General features: G+C 44.5%; 1 protein-coding gene across 1 annotated transcript in view; it reads left to right on the top strand.

Moving 5' to 3' along the window:
- The first annotated feature begins 12013 nt into the window (after positions 1–12013).
- FGF2 (fibroblast growth factor 2) overlaps positions 12014–17679 on the top strand; it is a 35056-nt gene continuing 29390 nt past the window's right edge. Inside the window, exon 1 of the mRNA XM_050895929.1 lies at positions 12014–12194. Within this exon, the coding sequence (XP_050751886.1) occupies positions 12014–12194 (181 nt within the window). The remainder of the gene's footprint in view (positions 12195–17679) is intronic.

The raw sequence follows: 17679 nt of genomic DNA, 5'->3' as shown, positions 1-17679 counted from the left end.
AAAAGTCCAAAAAAGTAGTGAGCTGTATATAAGGAAGAAAGGAGAACCATTGCTCAGCAACTAATAATGCCTTTTAGGCTACTTGATACCACTGCGAAAAGGAGGTTGGAATAAGTAATTGTCCTTGAAAGTCATCTCCACAGATACCCTTTATAAAAATGAAGTAGTTGGCATGGCATTGGTGTAATCTTACAGTATCTGTAATGGTAGGGATTGTGACAAGACACCTATTTAGTGAAAACACATATTACAGGAATTCTGTTCAGCACAAGCTGAAGTAATTTGATACAGGGCCATAAAGGCTCTCGTATACTTTTCTTGGGAACATGCAAATGCCGTAGGTAAAAATATTGCTGTACCTTCATGTAATTGTCATCTGTATGCACTAAAAATAAAATGTAGAGATGACTGCCAAAGAAGGCGGTGGAGAGGTGCTATTTGAGGGGTGTGAGTAAAAAGTAGTGTTTTCCTAAATTCCAACCAAATAGGTGAGGTAGCCTGGGGATGTATCCTGCGCACGTCCTGTTCTTCCTTCTGCACACTGCTATGCAGGGAGACTTTTGTAGACCTGCTAACTATGCATTTAGCCTTTTCCTTTGCGTGGCAGACCCCTGCCTTCCCCACTTTGAGGAACAACATCGTGGTAGCTTCAGAGAGGCCAGGGAAGACAATGGGTGTACTCTGTGGGAAGTAAAAAGCTAAAAGGAATTATTTCATCACTTTCTCCTTTCTTGTATTCAAATAATTCCAGAGCAAATTTTCTTACGTCAGTAAAAACGAGAAAGGATGTTGGCTCTGCAGTTTTAAAGTGCTACTTAATACCACCACAGTTTGGCTAGCAAACTCTAGTCTGTGAAACTGACTGCCACCACCCTCCCAATTCTTGTCTGGACAAACAGAAAGTTTTCCCTCGTTGGGTTATGAAGAGCTGACCCCCAGCAGCTGACACCCACAGGCGCACGCTCTGGCAGACTGAAGCTCCTCAAGGGATCCATTTCATCTGCTCGGCTGAATACGGATTGTTGCTGTTTTGTACAAAGCTTACCATGTGACAGATTACATCTTGCTTTCTCCGGGCCCACACAGATGGTGCGAGTGACTAACTGATGCCTCGATTTTGCACAGCCTACACACTGATGTCATAAGAAAAGGCTAATGCCTCTGAGGTGAGTCTCCTTATTTGTTTGTATTCCAACAACAACAGTGGGAAATGCAACAATGGGGAAGAAATTAATAAAAGCAAAGCCCAACTTTGTATTAGGAGCAACTGACATAAAATGTGATGTGTAACCCCATGAAAGGAATCATCGATATTAATTTGGTCTTTTTAAAATAAATGAATCATTAGATGACAAAGCCCATAAATTGATTCATAAACTGCTGTCACTTGAAAACTCTGAGATTATTCTGTCTGAAAAACTGCAGTGCAATTATGAATGGAAAGAACAGCTAAAATCCAGCATTCATCTTGGCCAGGATGCCCAGTGAATTTTACAAAATAGACTTCTGAGCACTTGGTTGTATGCATCCTTGCGTGTATAATATATGCATGCAAACATATGCACTAAAAATGCTAGCCAGTCACCTTGATTGATTTCATTTAATTAATTTATATCATTAATTGCAATGAATTCGACTTGCTGGTCTTTGAGGGAAAGGATTTTATCATTATTTGCTTACTGAGTTTTTTGTTGTTTTTACAAGTTATTTGTTGACTTCAGTGAAATGACTCAAGGTGTGCAATTAGTAAGAATGAAAGCCCTTAATATTTATGGCAATAAAGTTAGCCACAAATATTTTTGTTATTTTTCCCTGCAGTGAGGCACTCCTAGACGTACTCGTTTGTGATTGGTTGCAGTTGCTGAGGTAATCTATGCAATAGTATCTTAACTTCTTTAAAGAAGAATGAAGAGTTTTGTAATAAGAGTTTTGTGATAAGAGTTGTATGAGTTTTAAAAATTGTTTCAGTTTTTCAACCTTTTTGTCAGAAAGGAATTCATACGAGCTTGAAACTGATCAGTTAAAAGTGCGTCTAGTTCCACAAAATTTTAGAGGAAGCCTTGTGACTGGTTTTGTTATAACCATTAAACTTGTCCAGATGCTTCAGAATAGCCTCAATTGGAACTTCTAAACCGAAGGGCTTGAGAATACTTGAAAGGGAGATAGCAAGCAGGGCAAAACAGCCTGCCTTTTCCTCTGCCCTCTCCTTCATGTTTTGGGGACAGCGGGGCTGAAGTGGTGTGACAGTGTGGGGCGGTGTCGGGTCCCCTGGGCTGGTTTGCGCTGGGAAGCAAGGGCTGACGGGTGGCCTGAGGAGCAGGGCTCCCAGCAGAGCTGGCTGGAGATTGTCCAACGTTACCTGTCGTACACAGGCAGGCGTGCCAGCATGATGGTGATGGGCAATCTGATGGGACTGGAGGCTACCGCCCTGCAAGGAGAGTGAAATGGGGAGTTGGGAACTACTGTGAGGAGGGAAAGTGCTAGGGGAAAGGAAAATGAAAAAGTCTGTGGAAAAACTGAAGCTACAGGGTTACAAGGATTGGCTGGGGAATGAGAACATGGGCTTTGAACTTCAAGAAAGGAGGCAGGGATTAAGAAGAAGTGGGGAAAGGAAACCCAGCTATGGAGCACATGGCTTCGAGCCATAGTGAGATACAAAGGAAAAGTAGTCCGGAGGACAGAGCTTGGCATGAGGAGCTGAGGAAAGATTTAGAAACAGGCTAGAAACCTGTGCCTGACAGCAGGGGAAGGGAAAGGAACAGGGTGGGGACAAAGGATGAGGAGACGAGACAGGCTGGGGGTGGAGGGTGGGGCAGACAAGAGAAAGGAAGATGAGTCTGTGCCTATTTCAGTGTCCTCCTGGTTTTCATTCCTGGGTCTGAGGAGGATTACACAGCCTTTCCCTTCATCTGCTGTCGGAAGGGGAAATCCACTGATAACATGCATACATTGACCGCTACTACTGCCGCTCAACATCGCCGGGAACAACCTTTTACTGTTAATGTCACAGAGTAACTGTGGCCCGTGGCAAAACTAGTGAGTCCAGCTTTATCTCCGTTATCAGCTGATAGCCCCCTTAGGGTATCAGTAGAGAATTTGTGAGTTTTAGATTAGGGCAGATTAACAACATTAACAGACCACTAAGGCTTCAGAGCAAACATTCAGACTGGCAATGGCACCTGTAACTCTTGCTTTTCACCCTTAAGTCTCTTTTGCTTGGAGTTTGCACCTTCACTATTCTCTTTAGGGTACAACTAGCTTTTTTTTGCATGTCGTAACATGGCAGAGGTCTGTAGAGAAGTTTTCCCAAACGCCATCTGAAGTATGAAATGGCTGGAATTCATGGCTGCCATTGAACAAGGCAGAGGTCAGTAGCTGGCCACGTTCATGTCAGAGCAAACTTCCTCTTTAGCATTCGCTGGTGGTTCTTTGACCAGGTAATACAGCTTCTACAGAGAAAATTAACATGCAACCAGTAAAGTAGGAGCAGGTCCTTCTCCTACCACTTTCCGGATTATCTGTTGTCACGTCTGTAAGCAGTGATATTTTTACATGGATATTTGATTAGTGGCGAAAAAGCAAAATCCATTTGCACATCGATTTACTGTCACTGGGATAAGGACTATATAGCAACATACAAATCCTTTTTGCTCTTCAGGTTGCTTTCAAAGACGGGCATATTCTCACAGAATTTCTATCAAGTGTTTGGTGGAAGACTGCACTTGGTAAAACTAATGAGGGTGTAACAGTGGTTTATGCAGGCGTTCATTCTCTAATTTTTCCTGAGGGGGAAAAATGAATGTAAAATAAATAGTGATTCTCATGTAATGAGTATTGCTTTTGCATAGAAAAAGACAGATCACTGAGCAATTTAACCTCCCAGATGCTTGCAAGTTAATTATTGCAGGTCAAGTTTGAGATAATAGCCTGGACAGTGTTGGGAAAGTGATTTTTTTGGCAGATAACAAATTCTATTTTGGCACGTGGACAGCAGATTACAGTTTTTAAAACTACCACAAAGAAATGCGCTAAGTGTCTCTCCAAGAAACAAACAAGATTTCATAAGAGCCAGTTGGCTTAAGTTGCGCTTACAGTACTTGCAACTTCAGATGTTGTAGGAGGTGTAGGTTCATGTGCAGTAATGGTAAACTTGAAGACATAAAGGAATGATTTCATAGCTGAGAAAGGGGAAAACTGCAGAAAGCGTTTCACCTTAGCTAGTCGTTGCATGGATGGATGCATTGTGGTGTGGTGGAGCAATAATAACTATATCCACCCCAGCACTAAATGCTGCCTCAAACTCATTTGGGATAGTTCTCCCTGCCTAGAACTAAAAGCTAGTACAGCACAAGGGACTGCATAATTTATTTGCACTTCTAATAGCGTTCCAGGGCCTGTCTCTCCTTTCTCAAATACCAGTGTGCTGACATCCTGAACAGTAAACTGTATTTGCAAGAGGTTTAATGTGTTGACTGTGCTACTGGAATTCTGTTTGTGTTCTGCATGTAATGCTTGGTCTGTGACCTGCTGCTACATGGCGTTAAGCGCTGGGGAGCCCTTCAGTGGGGCCTAGGTTTGGGGATCCATGGAAACCGTCCTGAAACAAAGAGAAAACAAACGGGAGAGTTGTTGTGACATTCCTTCTGGAATACTATCAGTACAGATGGTTACCAAGAGGGAGGGTTTTGGTTTTGTTTTTTATTCTTGCTATTTTCTACCTACCAGCTAATATATTCTACAGAAATAATGCAGAGCGAGATTTCGGTTGAGCAACTGGTAGAAACTAAATTCATGATCTAGTAAAATAACTTTTTTTTTTTTTCTTTGTAACATCTCACTGATCTCATCTCTCCTTGCCCTTAAATGTGAAATGATGAAAGCTGCATGATGTGGTAACTTCTGTTCCTTGGGAATAGTCTGTCTTTGCTGTATTCCTCCATGAAGTTAGTTTGGCCTTGTACTATAACATACCAGTGAATGGAAAGAGTATTTTCCTCACCTCCACCTATATTTTAATTTCCAACTGCAGTCCTGTGAATAATTTAGCATTCTCCAGAATTAGCCCATATGGAAGTTATGGATCTTATGACCCTTGTAAGACAAGAACCTAATTTAAAAGAGGATAAAGAAGAATCTGCAACAGATCTTCCATTATTTCCTGATCACTTGCTAGGCAGCGTAACACAGTGAGAGAGACAATTTTTGACCTGGAGTGGTTTGTAGTCGATGTGGAAATGTTCAGAGTTAAAATTGTTGTAATTGCTGCAAGTAGACTTGTTGCAACCCGCTCTAGGAGGCCCTGCTTGAGCTGGGGGGTGGACCAGATGATCTCCAGAGGTGCCTTCCAACCTCAGCTATTCTGTGTTTATGTGAAGATCCGCTTCTTAAATGTTTGTATGTGCTCTCTTCAAATGGGTTAATGGGTTTCTTAAATGACGACAACAACACAGACAGACATTGGCTGCATTTTTGTATCCGCCTCACAAGCACTGATTTTCCCCCCACTATAGGGAAAAAGATCTCCCCATAAGCTCTTAATGTGTGTCCAGGCATTTCCAGTGCAAGAGCAACTGCTTTACCCTGTAGTGATATACTGAAACCAAAATGTGTCTTGAGTCATAAGCAGGGGATAAGTTACGTTGGGACAACTGACAGGATTACTGACTTAACATAAAGATCTTTAACTGCCTTGGCCCAGAGCCCACGCTGGGGCAGGTCAGCCACTGCTGTCCTGGAGATAGGAAGGACAGCTGGACCACTGACCTCTTCAGCCACTACCCTTCCAGTGGCATGGGATCAGGAGAGATAAATACCTAAATCATGATCTTACGGTTATAATGCAATGCTGTGAGAAAGAGATGTGGTTTTATGGTTGTTCCCACTAAGGAATCTCTTACCTACATAAATTTAGATTTCTCTGAAATCCAATATTAACTCAAATTCTTTGAGTTCGTGATGTTTGATTTCAGAGTATTTTTTTTAATTGTCTTTTTTTCATTAATATTATCAATCTTTATATTGTCATTGTTTATTTTCTTAGCCTGGAGTAATTTTGCTAATTTATATGTATTACTCCAGATAATGTGGATACAGAGAGAGAGTGTGTGTATATGTGTTTGTATATACATTAGAGAGAGGGAGAGTGGTTTTGGTTTTAGTTTTGCTAATTCTGAACTCTAACCTCCATAAATATTTGTACTTAAAACACTATTGCTCGTTTCTCGTAAGTTGAGGTCACTACTATATCTCTTACATCTGCAACAGCTGTCACTGGTTCTAGACAGTTCAGTTCTTTTTCCAAGTGCAATCATTTTGGACCATAACAAATTTGATTTACTTCCAATTTAAGCCTCACTGAATTGTTAATTCTCTTATCTTCAGCCATCCTGGGCTGTTACGTTTCCAACATCAACCATTTGTAAAGACAAACCAAAACAAAGTTTTGGCCGTCTGTGGTCATAGTCGGATTAAGCATATATTCAGAAAATTTTACTTTAGAAAGACATAAACAAGTGTCCACTGGTGCTTTACAGGAATAAAACACTCTTCTGAACTGGAATGGAGACTATAAGAGGTTTATAATAGGGAGGAGATTTTTTTCTATTGTTGATATGATTTCTTTCTACTATTTGTACCAGAAAAAAAAAAAGAAGAGGGAGGAAATAAACTTTTGTTTAAAAAAAAAAAAGAAATATTGATGAAGTTTCATAAAGTCATTGGAAAGGTAAATGAAAAGCTGAACTTCTGTTACAGATTTTTTAAAAAAAGTGGCCGTGCAAGAAGACTTTCTCAGGCACCTAATACTATGCATATATACTTAAAATACAGAAACTTTTTCTCATAAACTGCACTTATAAAAGTAGGTGAGCAAAAAATGAGACTGCTTTCTATAGTAACTAGTATTTAGAAGAAAATTCAGTCTGTTACAGACAGATTTGTGGCTGTATGCTTCCATCATACAAAGCAGCTGAAGCATGCATTTTACGCTCCTGAGTGAGCATATGAATATTGACCCAGAATATAAATATCAGCTGTTGATGGTGAAAGAACTAAGAATTCTGGGGAATAAATTGCTACTGAATTCTTAAACTCATGCTCAGACTTTGAAGGAAAGAAATATATTTCAAGTTAAGCAGTAATTTTTTCCCAGAAGTGTGTTATCTCAAACATAAATAATGCACTAAAAGATTAAGACACTTACTATATTTTGTCTCTCCAGATGTCTGCCTGGACTGCCTGCACAAAAGCTGCTCTCTCACATTAAGGTTATCTTCCACTTGGAGAGAGCACTGAGGTGGATTTATTCAAGGGCCATCTACATCATGCCTATTTTGTGATTTATTTTTCTAAGCTGGGGGAAACATCTGGAGCAGAGAATCGTAACATCCAGAAAGTCAGAAGAAAGAGAGGGAGAAAGAATGCTCTTTCCCCGTTCTGATCCTAGTACACCTCTGTTCTTCACAAAACACCAGAACCACAAATTGCCGCCTTCTCCCTTTGCAAGCCCCTCTTACCGCAGGGTTATTTGGAGGAAGAAGCAGCCTGCCTTAATGCTAAGGATCAACCAATAAGACTGAATTAGAAGAACTGCAACCCACTGTCAGAGAAGGCTAGCTAAATCTTGGCTGTATATAAGGTTTCTTATCACTGCATTCTTAAGATTCAGGAGAGGGTGTGTGGTATCCCATTGATATATATTGATGATTTGGAGAGCGTGAGGCTTACCCTAACTAAGGCACTGCGCGAGGCCAGGCGACATGGAGGCTGTTCCCTGCTCCGACCGAGACCTGGCACTCCCCGGTGGGGTGTTAACGGCTGTCTGGCAGCTCCTGTGTTCCTATAAACCAAGGGCCAGACTGTGTGCTAGTGTAACGCTGAAGTCAAAGACGCTTACAGAAGATTTGGCCATGAGTGTTGAACTCTGCGGAGGACGTTGCCTTTGACAAGTGAGTGTCTCGAGAATTTGGTGGGAGGCATTCAGCATCAATACGTGCTGGTGAAGTGAGAGGGATGTTTTTTCCACTGCTAGCTGCGCGCTAGACAATACAGGAAAAACTTCAAAAGAGACACAGCTTATCCATCTCTTTTTGGCTAATCGTTACTTGGATATGCACCAAAGAGAGGGATTGGGAAGCCAAGAAACCCAGAGAATTACGAAGTGCTGTGATGGACTGGAGGCCTGGGGCTGATGTTACATTTCTAATAGTTGGAAGCATCTCCTGCTGCTGGAGTGATACAAATCACCTGCTGATATGTCTTAATGGTGGGAAGATGGATGAGCCAAGGTGTTCTTGTGTGTCTTCGCTTTCCTGTAGTTTTAATTGCTTTTCAAAAGTGAGGGCTTTTTTTGTTTTGTTTTAGTTTTATAGTAAATTAGGTCTTCTGCAGATTAATTTAGCACGCTTTTCAAACACCATCTTCGTGATACCTGTGTGACCAAACACACTGTGGAGACGTAGTCCTAGCAAACTGTCAAGGACATAGGGCTGAAACCCCTCTAAAAAGCAGCTTCCATGAAAGGGGATTGAAATTTTCTGGGGTTGTCATATGGCAGGATTTGTAGTAGTAACTGCTGGAAAGTCTGGGAAAGTTGTAGGCTGGATTCTCGCACTTTGTATTAAAAATTAAAAACTGATGGAGTGATGGAGTTTGTTATTGCTAATTTGAAATATCTCAAAAATTACTTTTGTATTTTTCAAGGTTTTTCTGTAACCAGACTAACAATATAATTTAGGTTTGGTTGTGGTTTGTTTTGATTTTGTTTTTTTCAGATGTTCCGAGTACGATGCTACTGAGGGTCTCTAGAAATTTAAGCATTATATATTGAATAAAGGCAATGTTTGGACATACAGATGGTCCACAGTTATCCACCATCGGAATGGGGTGTCTGTCCTGTTTATGAAGTGCCTTGTGTTCAGTATGACCCCCAAGTATGAGAGCAGCACTGGATAAACCAGGTTTTTCTCTCTAAGAGGTAAGCTGTTCCTGCAAGGAGCAGGGAGTTGGACTCGATCCTTATGGGTCCCTTCCAACTTGAGATATTCTATGATTCCATGATTCTATTAAAAAAATCTAGCTGGTTACAAAACAATGCAAGACAAACATAAAAAGGGAGGTAATTTAGATAAATGGAATGGGTAAGATTTATTTTTGAAGTAGAAGGAAGGTAGAGTTTAAGACACTTTAACATGGAGTATGTTTTACACAGGCCAAGAGAAGGCTTATGAAGAGGGTTGGAAGCAGGGATAATTAATGGTTCGGGTGGAGGGGAAGTAGCTGTATGGGTGTAATTGTGCACAAGATTTGAGTTGAGGAAGGGTGGTTGTAGGGATAATGTGGTTGAGGCCCCAAGAAAGGAAAATGTTACTGCCAGAATTGCTTTAGTCAATGTTAAGAGGAATATTAATGGCCGTATTAAGAGGTTGGAGTGCAGAAGTAGAATGAAGAAAATAAAGACTGGTATGTTTTCCATTTGAAGAAGAGAAAGGAAAATATATTTAAAAAAAATAAAGAAAATTGGCAGTTCTTGAGCGAGTGCAGATAGCTTAGGGAATGTGACCTTCCATTTTAGCTCCGTTGTCTTTTATTTCTAGGCCCCACAGATACAAGCCCCAATGATAAGCTTCTAAAGAGCTCTCAAGCCCTGTAATTTTACTGGTAGCCACTTACAGCTGCACAAGTTTTTAAAAGGATCATTTGATATGGAACTTGAGCTGATTACCTTACCCACCGTGCCACCACTGGGTTGGGCCCCATCATGGGGGCCAGGGCTCAGAAGACTCTGGGAAATATCAGGGCCCCATCCTGTGAAACATGGTGTTGAAGCTGCAGGCAGTTCAGTTGCGGGGCTTCCAGCCGGCCCAAGGCTGCGCTCATGTGGGGTGCTCCCAGGGTACGGGGGCTTGCTCCTGCCCTGCCGGCTGTGTCCCTCTTCCCGGAAGATGGAGCGCTGACCTATGAGATGCTGAAACGTGATTTCCCAGGGCAGTGCTCAGGGTTTGAGATGTGAGAGCTGTGAACGGCCTGCTGCGGGTGCAGGACAGGGAAGACAGTTACAGAAATGGTTGAGTGAAACAATGGATGTTTAGTCTTTAGAAAAGTTTTTTGGGTTTGGGGGGTTTTTTATGTTTTTTTAAAAAAAACTTCTTACAGGTTTAAGAATGATGTTTTTACTGCTTCCCTTCATCTACCTGAATCTACCTTCATCTTCTCTTCATCTACCTTCCAAGAAAGAGGCAAGGACTTTGGAAGACTCTGTAGTGCAAGGACACAAAATGCCCTGAACGCAGCTTCTGTTGCAGAAGAAGAGCAAGAGGAAATGAGGAGGGTCTTTGCTGTTGGCCGTAACTGTCCAAAACTCTCAGGTACAGCGGTAACAGTGGGATTTCCAGGAGAAATAGCAGAAAGTGTCGTAAGTGGATGGGTGGCAAGAAGCTGGAGAAGGGGGCGGGGGGGTGATGCTCATGAGCGACGGGGCTGAAATCCCCATGCGTGGAGAATGACGGCAAGTGCGTGACACTTGGCCATGCCCGCGGCGCTGCAGGGGGGGGGCGGCTGGCTGACAGGGGGGTGAACCTGCGCCTGCCCGGCCGTGCTCTGCCTGCTCCATTCATCACGATTAAGCCTCCGGAGTGAGGGTGTGGGAAGCGGTGTAATTGTCACCGATTCTCGTAAAGAATTACAATCTATGCCTTGCGAGGGGTCAGAGTTGGGAAGGGAAGTTGACAAGCAACAAAATTCCTTTACGTACGCGCTAGCAAAAAGAATATTACAAATTGCGTATGCTGCACAGCGTGTCTTGCTTTGGCATTTATTTCTTCATGCGGGTTGCTGTATGGTGGCTCTGTGAAATGAGAATACCAGTGTTATCTGTCCCGGTTGGGATTGTCCGGAGCTCCTTGTGCTGCCTTTGAAGTCGGAGAGCTTCCCAAGCTACAGGCATGAACAGCCTGCTGCTAGACAGGAGATTTGGGGCACAAAGCATGGATTTGGAAACAAACCTCTTCATCCTGTTTTGTTGTCAGCCTCAAGCACATAATGTATTTGATGGGTTGATATGCTTTATAAACTATGTACGCATTTGTTTTAGAAACACTAGTAGTGGTGTTAGAAGGCCAGTGCCAGAATTTTCACGTGTTGCCTTTTGTAGATACCAGTTGATCACTTTGCTACTGTTATAAATGGGAACAGAACTAGTTTCTCTGTGGTAAATGCACAGAAGTGAAACGGTTGCCACGTGGACTTTAACAGGTCAACACCTTTCATTATATTGTGATTTAAGCAACTTAGCACGATACAGAGGCCACATAACTTCTTCTGGTTTAAAATAACTCCCCAGTTATTTTATGCATAAAGCCAGAGGAGAAGATGTCCGACCTTGAATCTGGCACGTTTGTTCCATACCGTTTCCAGCGCTGCCGGAATGACCGCCGGCGGGAGCCGATGCGCAGCGCAGCAGTGCCGCGCTCTCACGGAACGAAGCCCCGCAATTCAGGCTGGGCTTCCCCCGCCCCCCTCCCGGGACCTGCTGCCGCCCCGCGCCACACGGGGCTCGTCGCGCCGGCCCCGCTGCGCCCGGGGCCAGCTCGGCCCCGCTCTGCCCCTCGGGCCGCGTCGGGGAAGTAAGCGCCGCTCCGCCACCGCCTCCCCCCCCCCCGCTGCCCCGCCGGCCGCGGCGGCAGGGAGCGGCCCCCGGCGCGGAGCGGGGGCGGTCGGGGGCGGGGCGGCGGCGGGGGCAGCCCGGTGCCGCCGGGGAGCCCGTCTCCGGCGTGCTCGGCTCGGCTCTGCCTGCCCGCCCTCCTGCCGCTGGCCGGCAGCGCCGTTGCGCAGCTCCCGCGGACGGGACGGGACCGGACCCTCGGCCGCGCCGGGCAGCGGGGCCGGCCAGGCAGGGCTTGGGGCGGGCGGCGGCGAGGCGAGGCTGGACGGCCGCGGCAGGGGGCGAGGCCGCCCGGGGCTGGCGGCGGGGGGCGGCGGGGGCCCGGGGCGGCGGGGCGCCGCCGGGGCCCGGCGCATGGCGGCGGCGGGGAGCATCACCACGCTGCCGGCGCTGCCCGACGACGGGGGCAGCGGCGCCTTCCCCCCCGGGCACTTCAAGGACCCCAAGCGGCTCTACTGCAAGAACGGCGGCTTCTTCCTCCGCATCAACCCCGACGGCAGGGTGGACGGCGTCCGGGAGAAGAGCGACCCTCACAGTGAGTGTCCCGGCGGGCCGGGGCCGGGGCCGGGCGGCCCCTCCGCCCGGGGCAGCGGGGCTCCCGAGAGGGGCCGGCGCCTTGGCGGCCGTCCCGCCCTGCTGAAGTATCGGCAGTGAGCTTTGCTTAGAAAGCGGGCGTAAATACGCATACACTCGTATATAAATAAACGTGTGTACGTACGGACATATGGTTTATTCATAAGCACGTACAGGCGTGTACTGCAGCTGGTGGCTCCAGACCGCGCCGGCCTTCCCGCTGCCGGGTACCACATCGGCACCGGTGGGATGTCCCGGTGGAAACTGTTGTTGGCGTCTCCTCAGTCAACCTGCTGCGGTCCAGAGCTAGTCAGACGCTGAAAGATTTGCTTACGTGCTTGAAGGTGTCTGAGTTTGTTTGCATGGCTCTTAAATGGGTGTAATGCTACTTGACTGCTTTACATGGCAGTGGTAAATATGTTAGTTGCATAAAGGTAGATTAAGAAGGTTGGGTTTTTTCCTGATGCAGGTAAGTCCTCATGAGGAGAAGTACTCTTAGCGTACAAGTATGCTTAGGAACAGAGGTGTAAATCTGTTCGAGGAGATCGAGTTTATAAAAAGTACTGTCAGAACACCTTTTTGGCATAAAACGTTGCACGTTGTGGTTTTTTTTTTTTTAAACTTAATTAAAGACGGATAAAATACAGAAGATAAAACCTGTGGATTCCAGGAGAAGCAGTTTGTCCCCTGGTACCTGATCTTTTGAGGGAGGAAGAGGTTCCTGAGCTGGGAACACAGCCCGTGGGTTGAGTGGTTAGTGCGGTCTGAGGGTCCGTGACCCGAGCTCACCTCTGCCGTCTGCGGTGCCAGGTGCCTGCTCTCCAACAGGCAGTCTCAAGGGAGCGTGGGGCAGGCTGCTGTTACAAATGCAGGCTGTTCTTTGTCCCAGGAACAAAATGCTTTTTTGCAGACCTCAGAATATTTTGAAAGTATTCAGTATGGATTTTTTGCGGATGTAGCGGCAAGTTTTTGAAATGCCCGTGAGGTATTTCCTTCAAAACAGGTACAACGGGTTGCTGTCTAGCTGTCTGTTGGATAGTCTCAATGTGATTCTTGGTTTGAGAAAACTTGTTATTGTACAATGTGTGCACCTCGCCCAGGCGGTGGCCTGCTTGCAGGTGCTTGCCGTAAAGAGCAGGTGAAATGTCTTACTGCGAGTCTTTGTTTTGCATCTGTGCTCTGAGTGATAGATGCACAGACGGGACTGAAGTCAGAGGACAAAGTAGAGAAGGAAGTGAGCAGACAGACCAAAGGTTCTTGATATTACTTTCCACTTTGGACATTCACCATTTGCAAAAAGGCTTTTCCAACAATTCCAAAGAAATACTGTAACAGACTGTTCCCAAATAACAGTATTGCCAAGTTAAGCTTCAGTCTGAGGCTAGTTTATTTTGCGACTCTTTGGTAAAAATATTGTACATGCGATGGGCTGAAGATGTGTGTGGAACAGTATATTTTGGGAAAGTTAGCATCCTTTAGTAGGCCAACTAGTATTCTTAGGACAAGCTATAGGAAGCTTTCAGACTTTGTCCTATGCATTTGCATTTCTCTTTCTCAGATACTGGTTTAAAGGGAAGGGTAGTCGATGTTGTGCAAGTAGTAACAAAATATGTTTATTGCCAATACAATGCAGTAAATTATTACATGTGGACTTTTCAAATATTAATGCCTAAAGCGAAGCATTAATTTACCATATAGATAAGGGGTTTGGTTTTTGCACGTACCAGTCAGTTACTGCGCAGGATCAAGTCTGTGCTGGAAAGCGTGCAGTAATATATTAATCTTGCTTTAGCCTTTTGTATTTGGGAAATGTGGGAATTCTTACAGGAAATAAGTCTCATTAGTTCATCAAACATGTCATCTCACCCCTAGAAGTAGCTATGAAAATATGCTGGAAATTTGCTGCAAAGGGAGGTGATATTGAGTCGAGGAGGTACAAGGCTGAAGCTGGGTCTCCAGACATTGCCTCAGCTATCAGGTTCTTGCCTCATTCAGTACTCTGCTTTTTGTGGTGAAAAATGCCAGTAGTGGTGCGTGTTGTTCTGTGCTCACCTGGCCGGGCCAGGCTGCCCTCAGCGGTGGTGGTATTCATCGTTGTTGTCTTTTTCATCATAGAGCTCCCCCATAATCATCTCCCCGACTCTTGCCTTTTTTTATTATTCTACCAGGAAAACTAGTACTATTTTATGTTGTTGAGTCCATCTAATGTGTGTTTTCTCTTCCTGTTAAGCCTTATCAATGCTAGAAATTTTTTAACTGGCTTTTCATGCTGCTTTCCTAGTAGTGAGTTATGTTTGAAAATCTTTCTGGTGTTGGTGGTACTGCCTTACTCTTCCCCTTTCAAGTTTCTCTGTTTTGCTCTATAGCTTTATTTTTGCTGTCATTTCTTTCTGGCTCTCCATTTTGTCTCTGTACTTTTTCTTCTCTGCCTCTTCAGTACTATCTGATCACTGGTATTCTTTCCCCTTTCCTTTGGCACTTGTCCTTCTGAAGCCCCTCTCTTTTCCTACCCTTTTTCCTCTTGAGTGAATGGTGGCAACAGGTAAAGGAAAACCTGAGTTATAAATGACTGGCGTGGCCTCTGCCCCATGCTGCAGGAAGTCAGCTGCTGGGGAGCTCCTCGGGTACCCGTCAGCTTGGCACTCACTCTCTGACCATCTGCAGAAAATTCCTTTGTTTAAAAAGCGCGATTTGTAAGCATGAGACAGCTGGAGGGCTGGTGGGATTCACTTCCAACAAGTGCACCTGGGCATAGGAGTGCCGCCGTGCCGGAGCTGCTCCCTTGGCCCATGCTGTCATGCCATGCTCTCCTTTTCTCATTATCAGGCAGCTCTTTGGTTGTTTTGTTAGCCGCCCCCCCGGAAGAACACTGGTTCTGAGAAGCAGAGAAATCAGTGCTTGAAGCTTCAGCGAGGCATGTTGCTAGGGCATTACATGGTTCACATCCTTAGCATCTTTGTTATAAATACGTCATTCGATACGAATCTGCATGATGCTGAACTCTGACCTGGTGAATGCTGCCCTGTGGAAATCCCTGTGAAATCTTGTGGTATGCCTGGCAGGTCACGTTGGCATGGCAGATGGCGATAAATCTTGGACAATGTGAGAAGACTTTAAAAAAGAAATTAACAAAGAAAATATACACCTCAAATAACTCATGGTGTTTTTCTTAAGTGAAAGGTTTTGTAAGCTGGTTTTGAGAAAAGAAATATAATGGCTGCAGAGAATTTGGTTTAGAAATCTAATTAAAGGACAGTTAGAGATTCTTGTGGAAGCTGCTATTCTTATGAATTAATTATACAAAATAGCATTTGATTAGCACATCCTCATTTTTACTTTTAAAGGAAGTTCTTATTTTAGAAAGGAAATTACTGTCTCCTCACATTTCAGACCAAAGTCTAACACTGTAAACAAATTTCCATGATCCATGTCCTTTTTTGGCGCCCCCCCCCTCCCGGCCTCTAGTACTAAGGGACGGCTTTTTCAAAGTATACTGTCTGTTTTATGTCATGGCACCAAGAGTTTTGACTGTTTTACACTCACCCTGTTCACCTTGGTTTATTCATAATTGTGTCGTTACTGAAATTGGGAATGGAAGTTGATGTCCTGTGTGCTGAAGGATTGGAATCATATGATTCACACAGCTAAAAAACAGGACAATACGTCTTACGTGGTCGATATTGCTACATCTGATGTGTGTTGAGCAGTGACTTCAGTGAAGTGCCCCTTTGGACACACCCTGGGGAATTCTGTGGAGTTTTTTTCCCTTGAAGAGGTACGTTTCGGACAAACAAGAAACAGAAGGCACTTTCTTCGAGTTTTGTTGTTTAAAGCAAAACAAAAACCAAGTCTGTCTTCTTGTTGTTGTTGTTGGTGATCAACAACTTTTGATTTATGACCTGGAAAACGTACAAAGAACGCAGTCTTTTTGGAAAGGCTTTCAGAAACTCTCCAGAGGTGTTTGCCTCAAAGAAGCTACAGTGCTGGTGAAGGGGAAAAGCGAGGGGAATGGAAATCCATACATTTTAGAAAATGTCTAATAGCACAGCTGGTTCCCTTCACAGTTTCCCTCACTGAGGAATGGTTGGCATTTATGTATTTCCATAATTTCTCAAGCAGCTTTATTTCATGGTGAGCATAAACCAAGCCGTCCAAGGAATCCCGAGCCGTTCTTGTCCGCTCGTTAATGAGGTGACAAGGCTCCAGCCTGTCACTCGGAAAGGATTTGGCAGCGTGAGCTTTTGTCAGCCCTGCAGATGTCTGAAATACCTTCTTCCTGCTCAGTAGCTGGCTACTCTTCCACAAATATCTCAGGAAAATGTAAAATAGGGTAATAACGGTCCAGGAAATTTTCTTAAGAAAGTTCCTTTCATAAGTAGTTGTTAATGTTATGATTTTTACTTGTATCATACACAACATGTACATGGTTATGCTGTAAATGTTTTGAAAAGACTGTATTGAAGTATATGCAGACTTCTAGAGCATAGCAGCTCAGTCAAGAAGATAGAAATCTGATCGCTCTTCGTGCGAATGGAAGAAAACTAACTGTGATCCTCAGAAATAAAAAGTTGAGCAAATGTCAAGAAGTGTTTTAGTATGAAGGTTCAGTACCTGGTGCTTAGTTTTTTATAGGTGCGTAAGTTATCCAGGACTCAGAAGATCTCCTCTCCCATCTTGGTGTCCCACAGATGTGGCTGGAGCTGTTGACAGGGCATCCTGTTCCAAATCTTAGCGCTAGGTGAGATTGACTTTTCTTTTTTTTTAAAACTTGGCCCTAGACATCCGAATATATTGCTTCTACCCAGGTCCTTCTGAAAACGGACTCTTTTTGCATTACTTCTGATCTATTGCACAGACCTTAACTGGTTTGCCAGATATTAATGCTTTGCGATGTAGTCAACACAGAAATTCCTCCTGGCTCTCAGATGTAGCTGTTTTAGGGAATGAGGTAGCAGAGAGCCCCCGTGCAAAAAAGTTGAGAATACGCTTCCTTTGCGTCTTTTGCTTATTTTGTTATAGAAATACTGTCATACTGTTTTCTGCATGATCCTGCAGGGTAGATTAATGAAATGAGGGGCAGACCACGTGTGTTGGCTGGGCACACTGAGGGACGGTGCTGTGCAGGGGAGGATGCGCTCTCATCTGTCGTCCTGCCTGCTAAATCCTCTTACTCAGATTTCAGTGAGTCTTACCCACCCCGAAGGTGTGTGATCAAGTAGTGGGTACACTCTGAAGATGGAGCAAGGCAAATACAAGATGTCACCGGTGGGCAATGAACTGTCCTGTCTCTCCCAGCTGTTTTCCACCCAGTTTGGAAAGGGCTGTTGGAAGAGTGTGGAAGGTTCCCAGGGCACCACCATCCACAGGTACACTAGAGGGCAGGATTTAGCCCTTAAATCTTCTCACGGGCTTTAGAAATCAGGAGCACTTATAGGTACTTACATATT

Source organism: Gymnogyps californianus, chromosome 4 (assembly GCF_018139145.2).
Source record: "Gymnogyps californianus isolate 813 chromosome 4, ASM1813914v2, whole genome shotgun sequence".
In the NCBI taxonomy this organism is placed as follows: Eukaryota; Metazoa; Chordata; class Aves; order Accipitriformes; family Cathartidae; genus Gymnogyps; species Gymnogyps californianus.
This window is presented reverse-complemented; position numbering and strand designations above follow the sequence as displayed.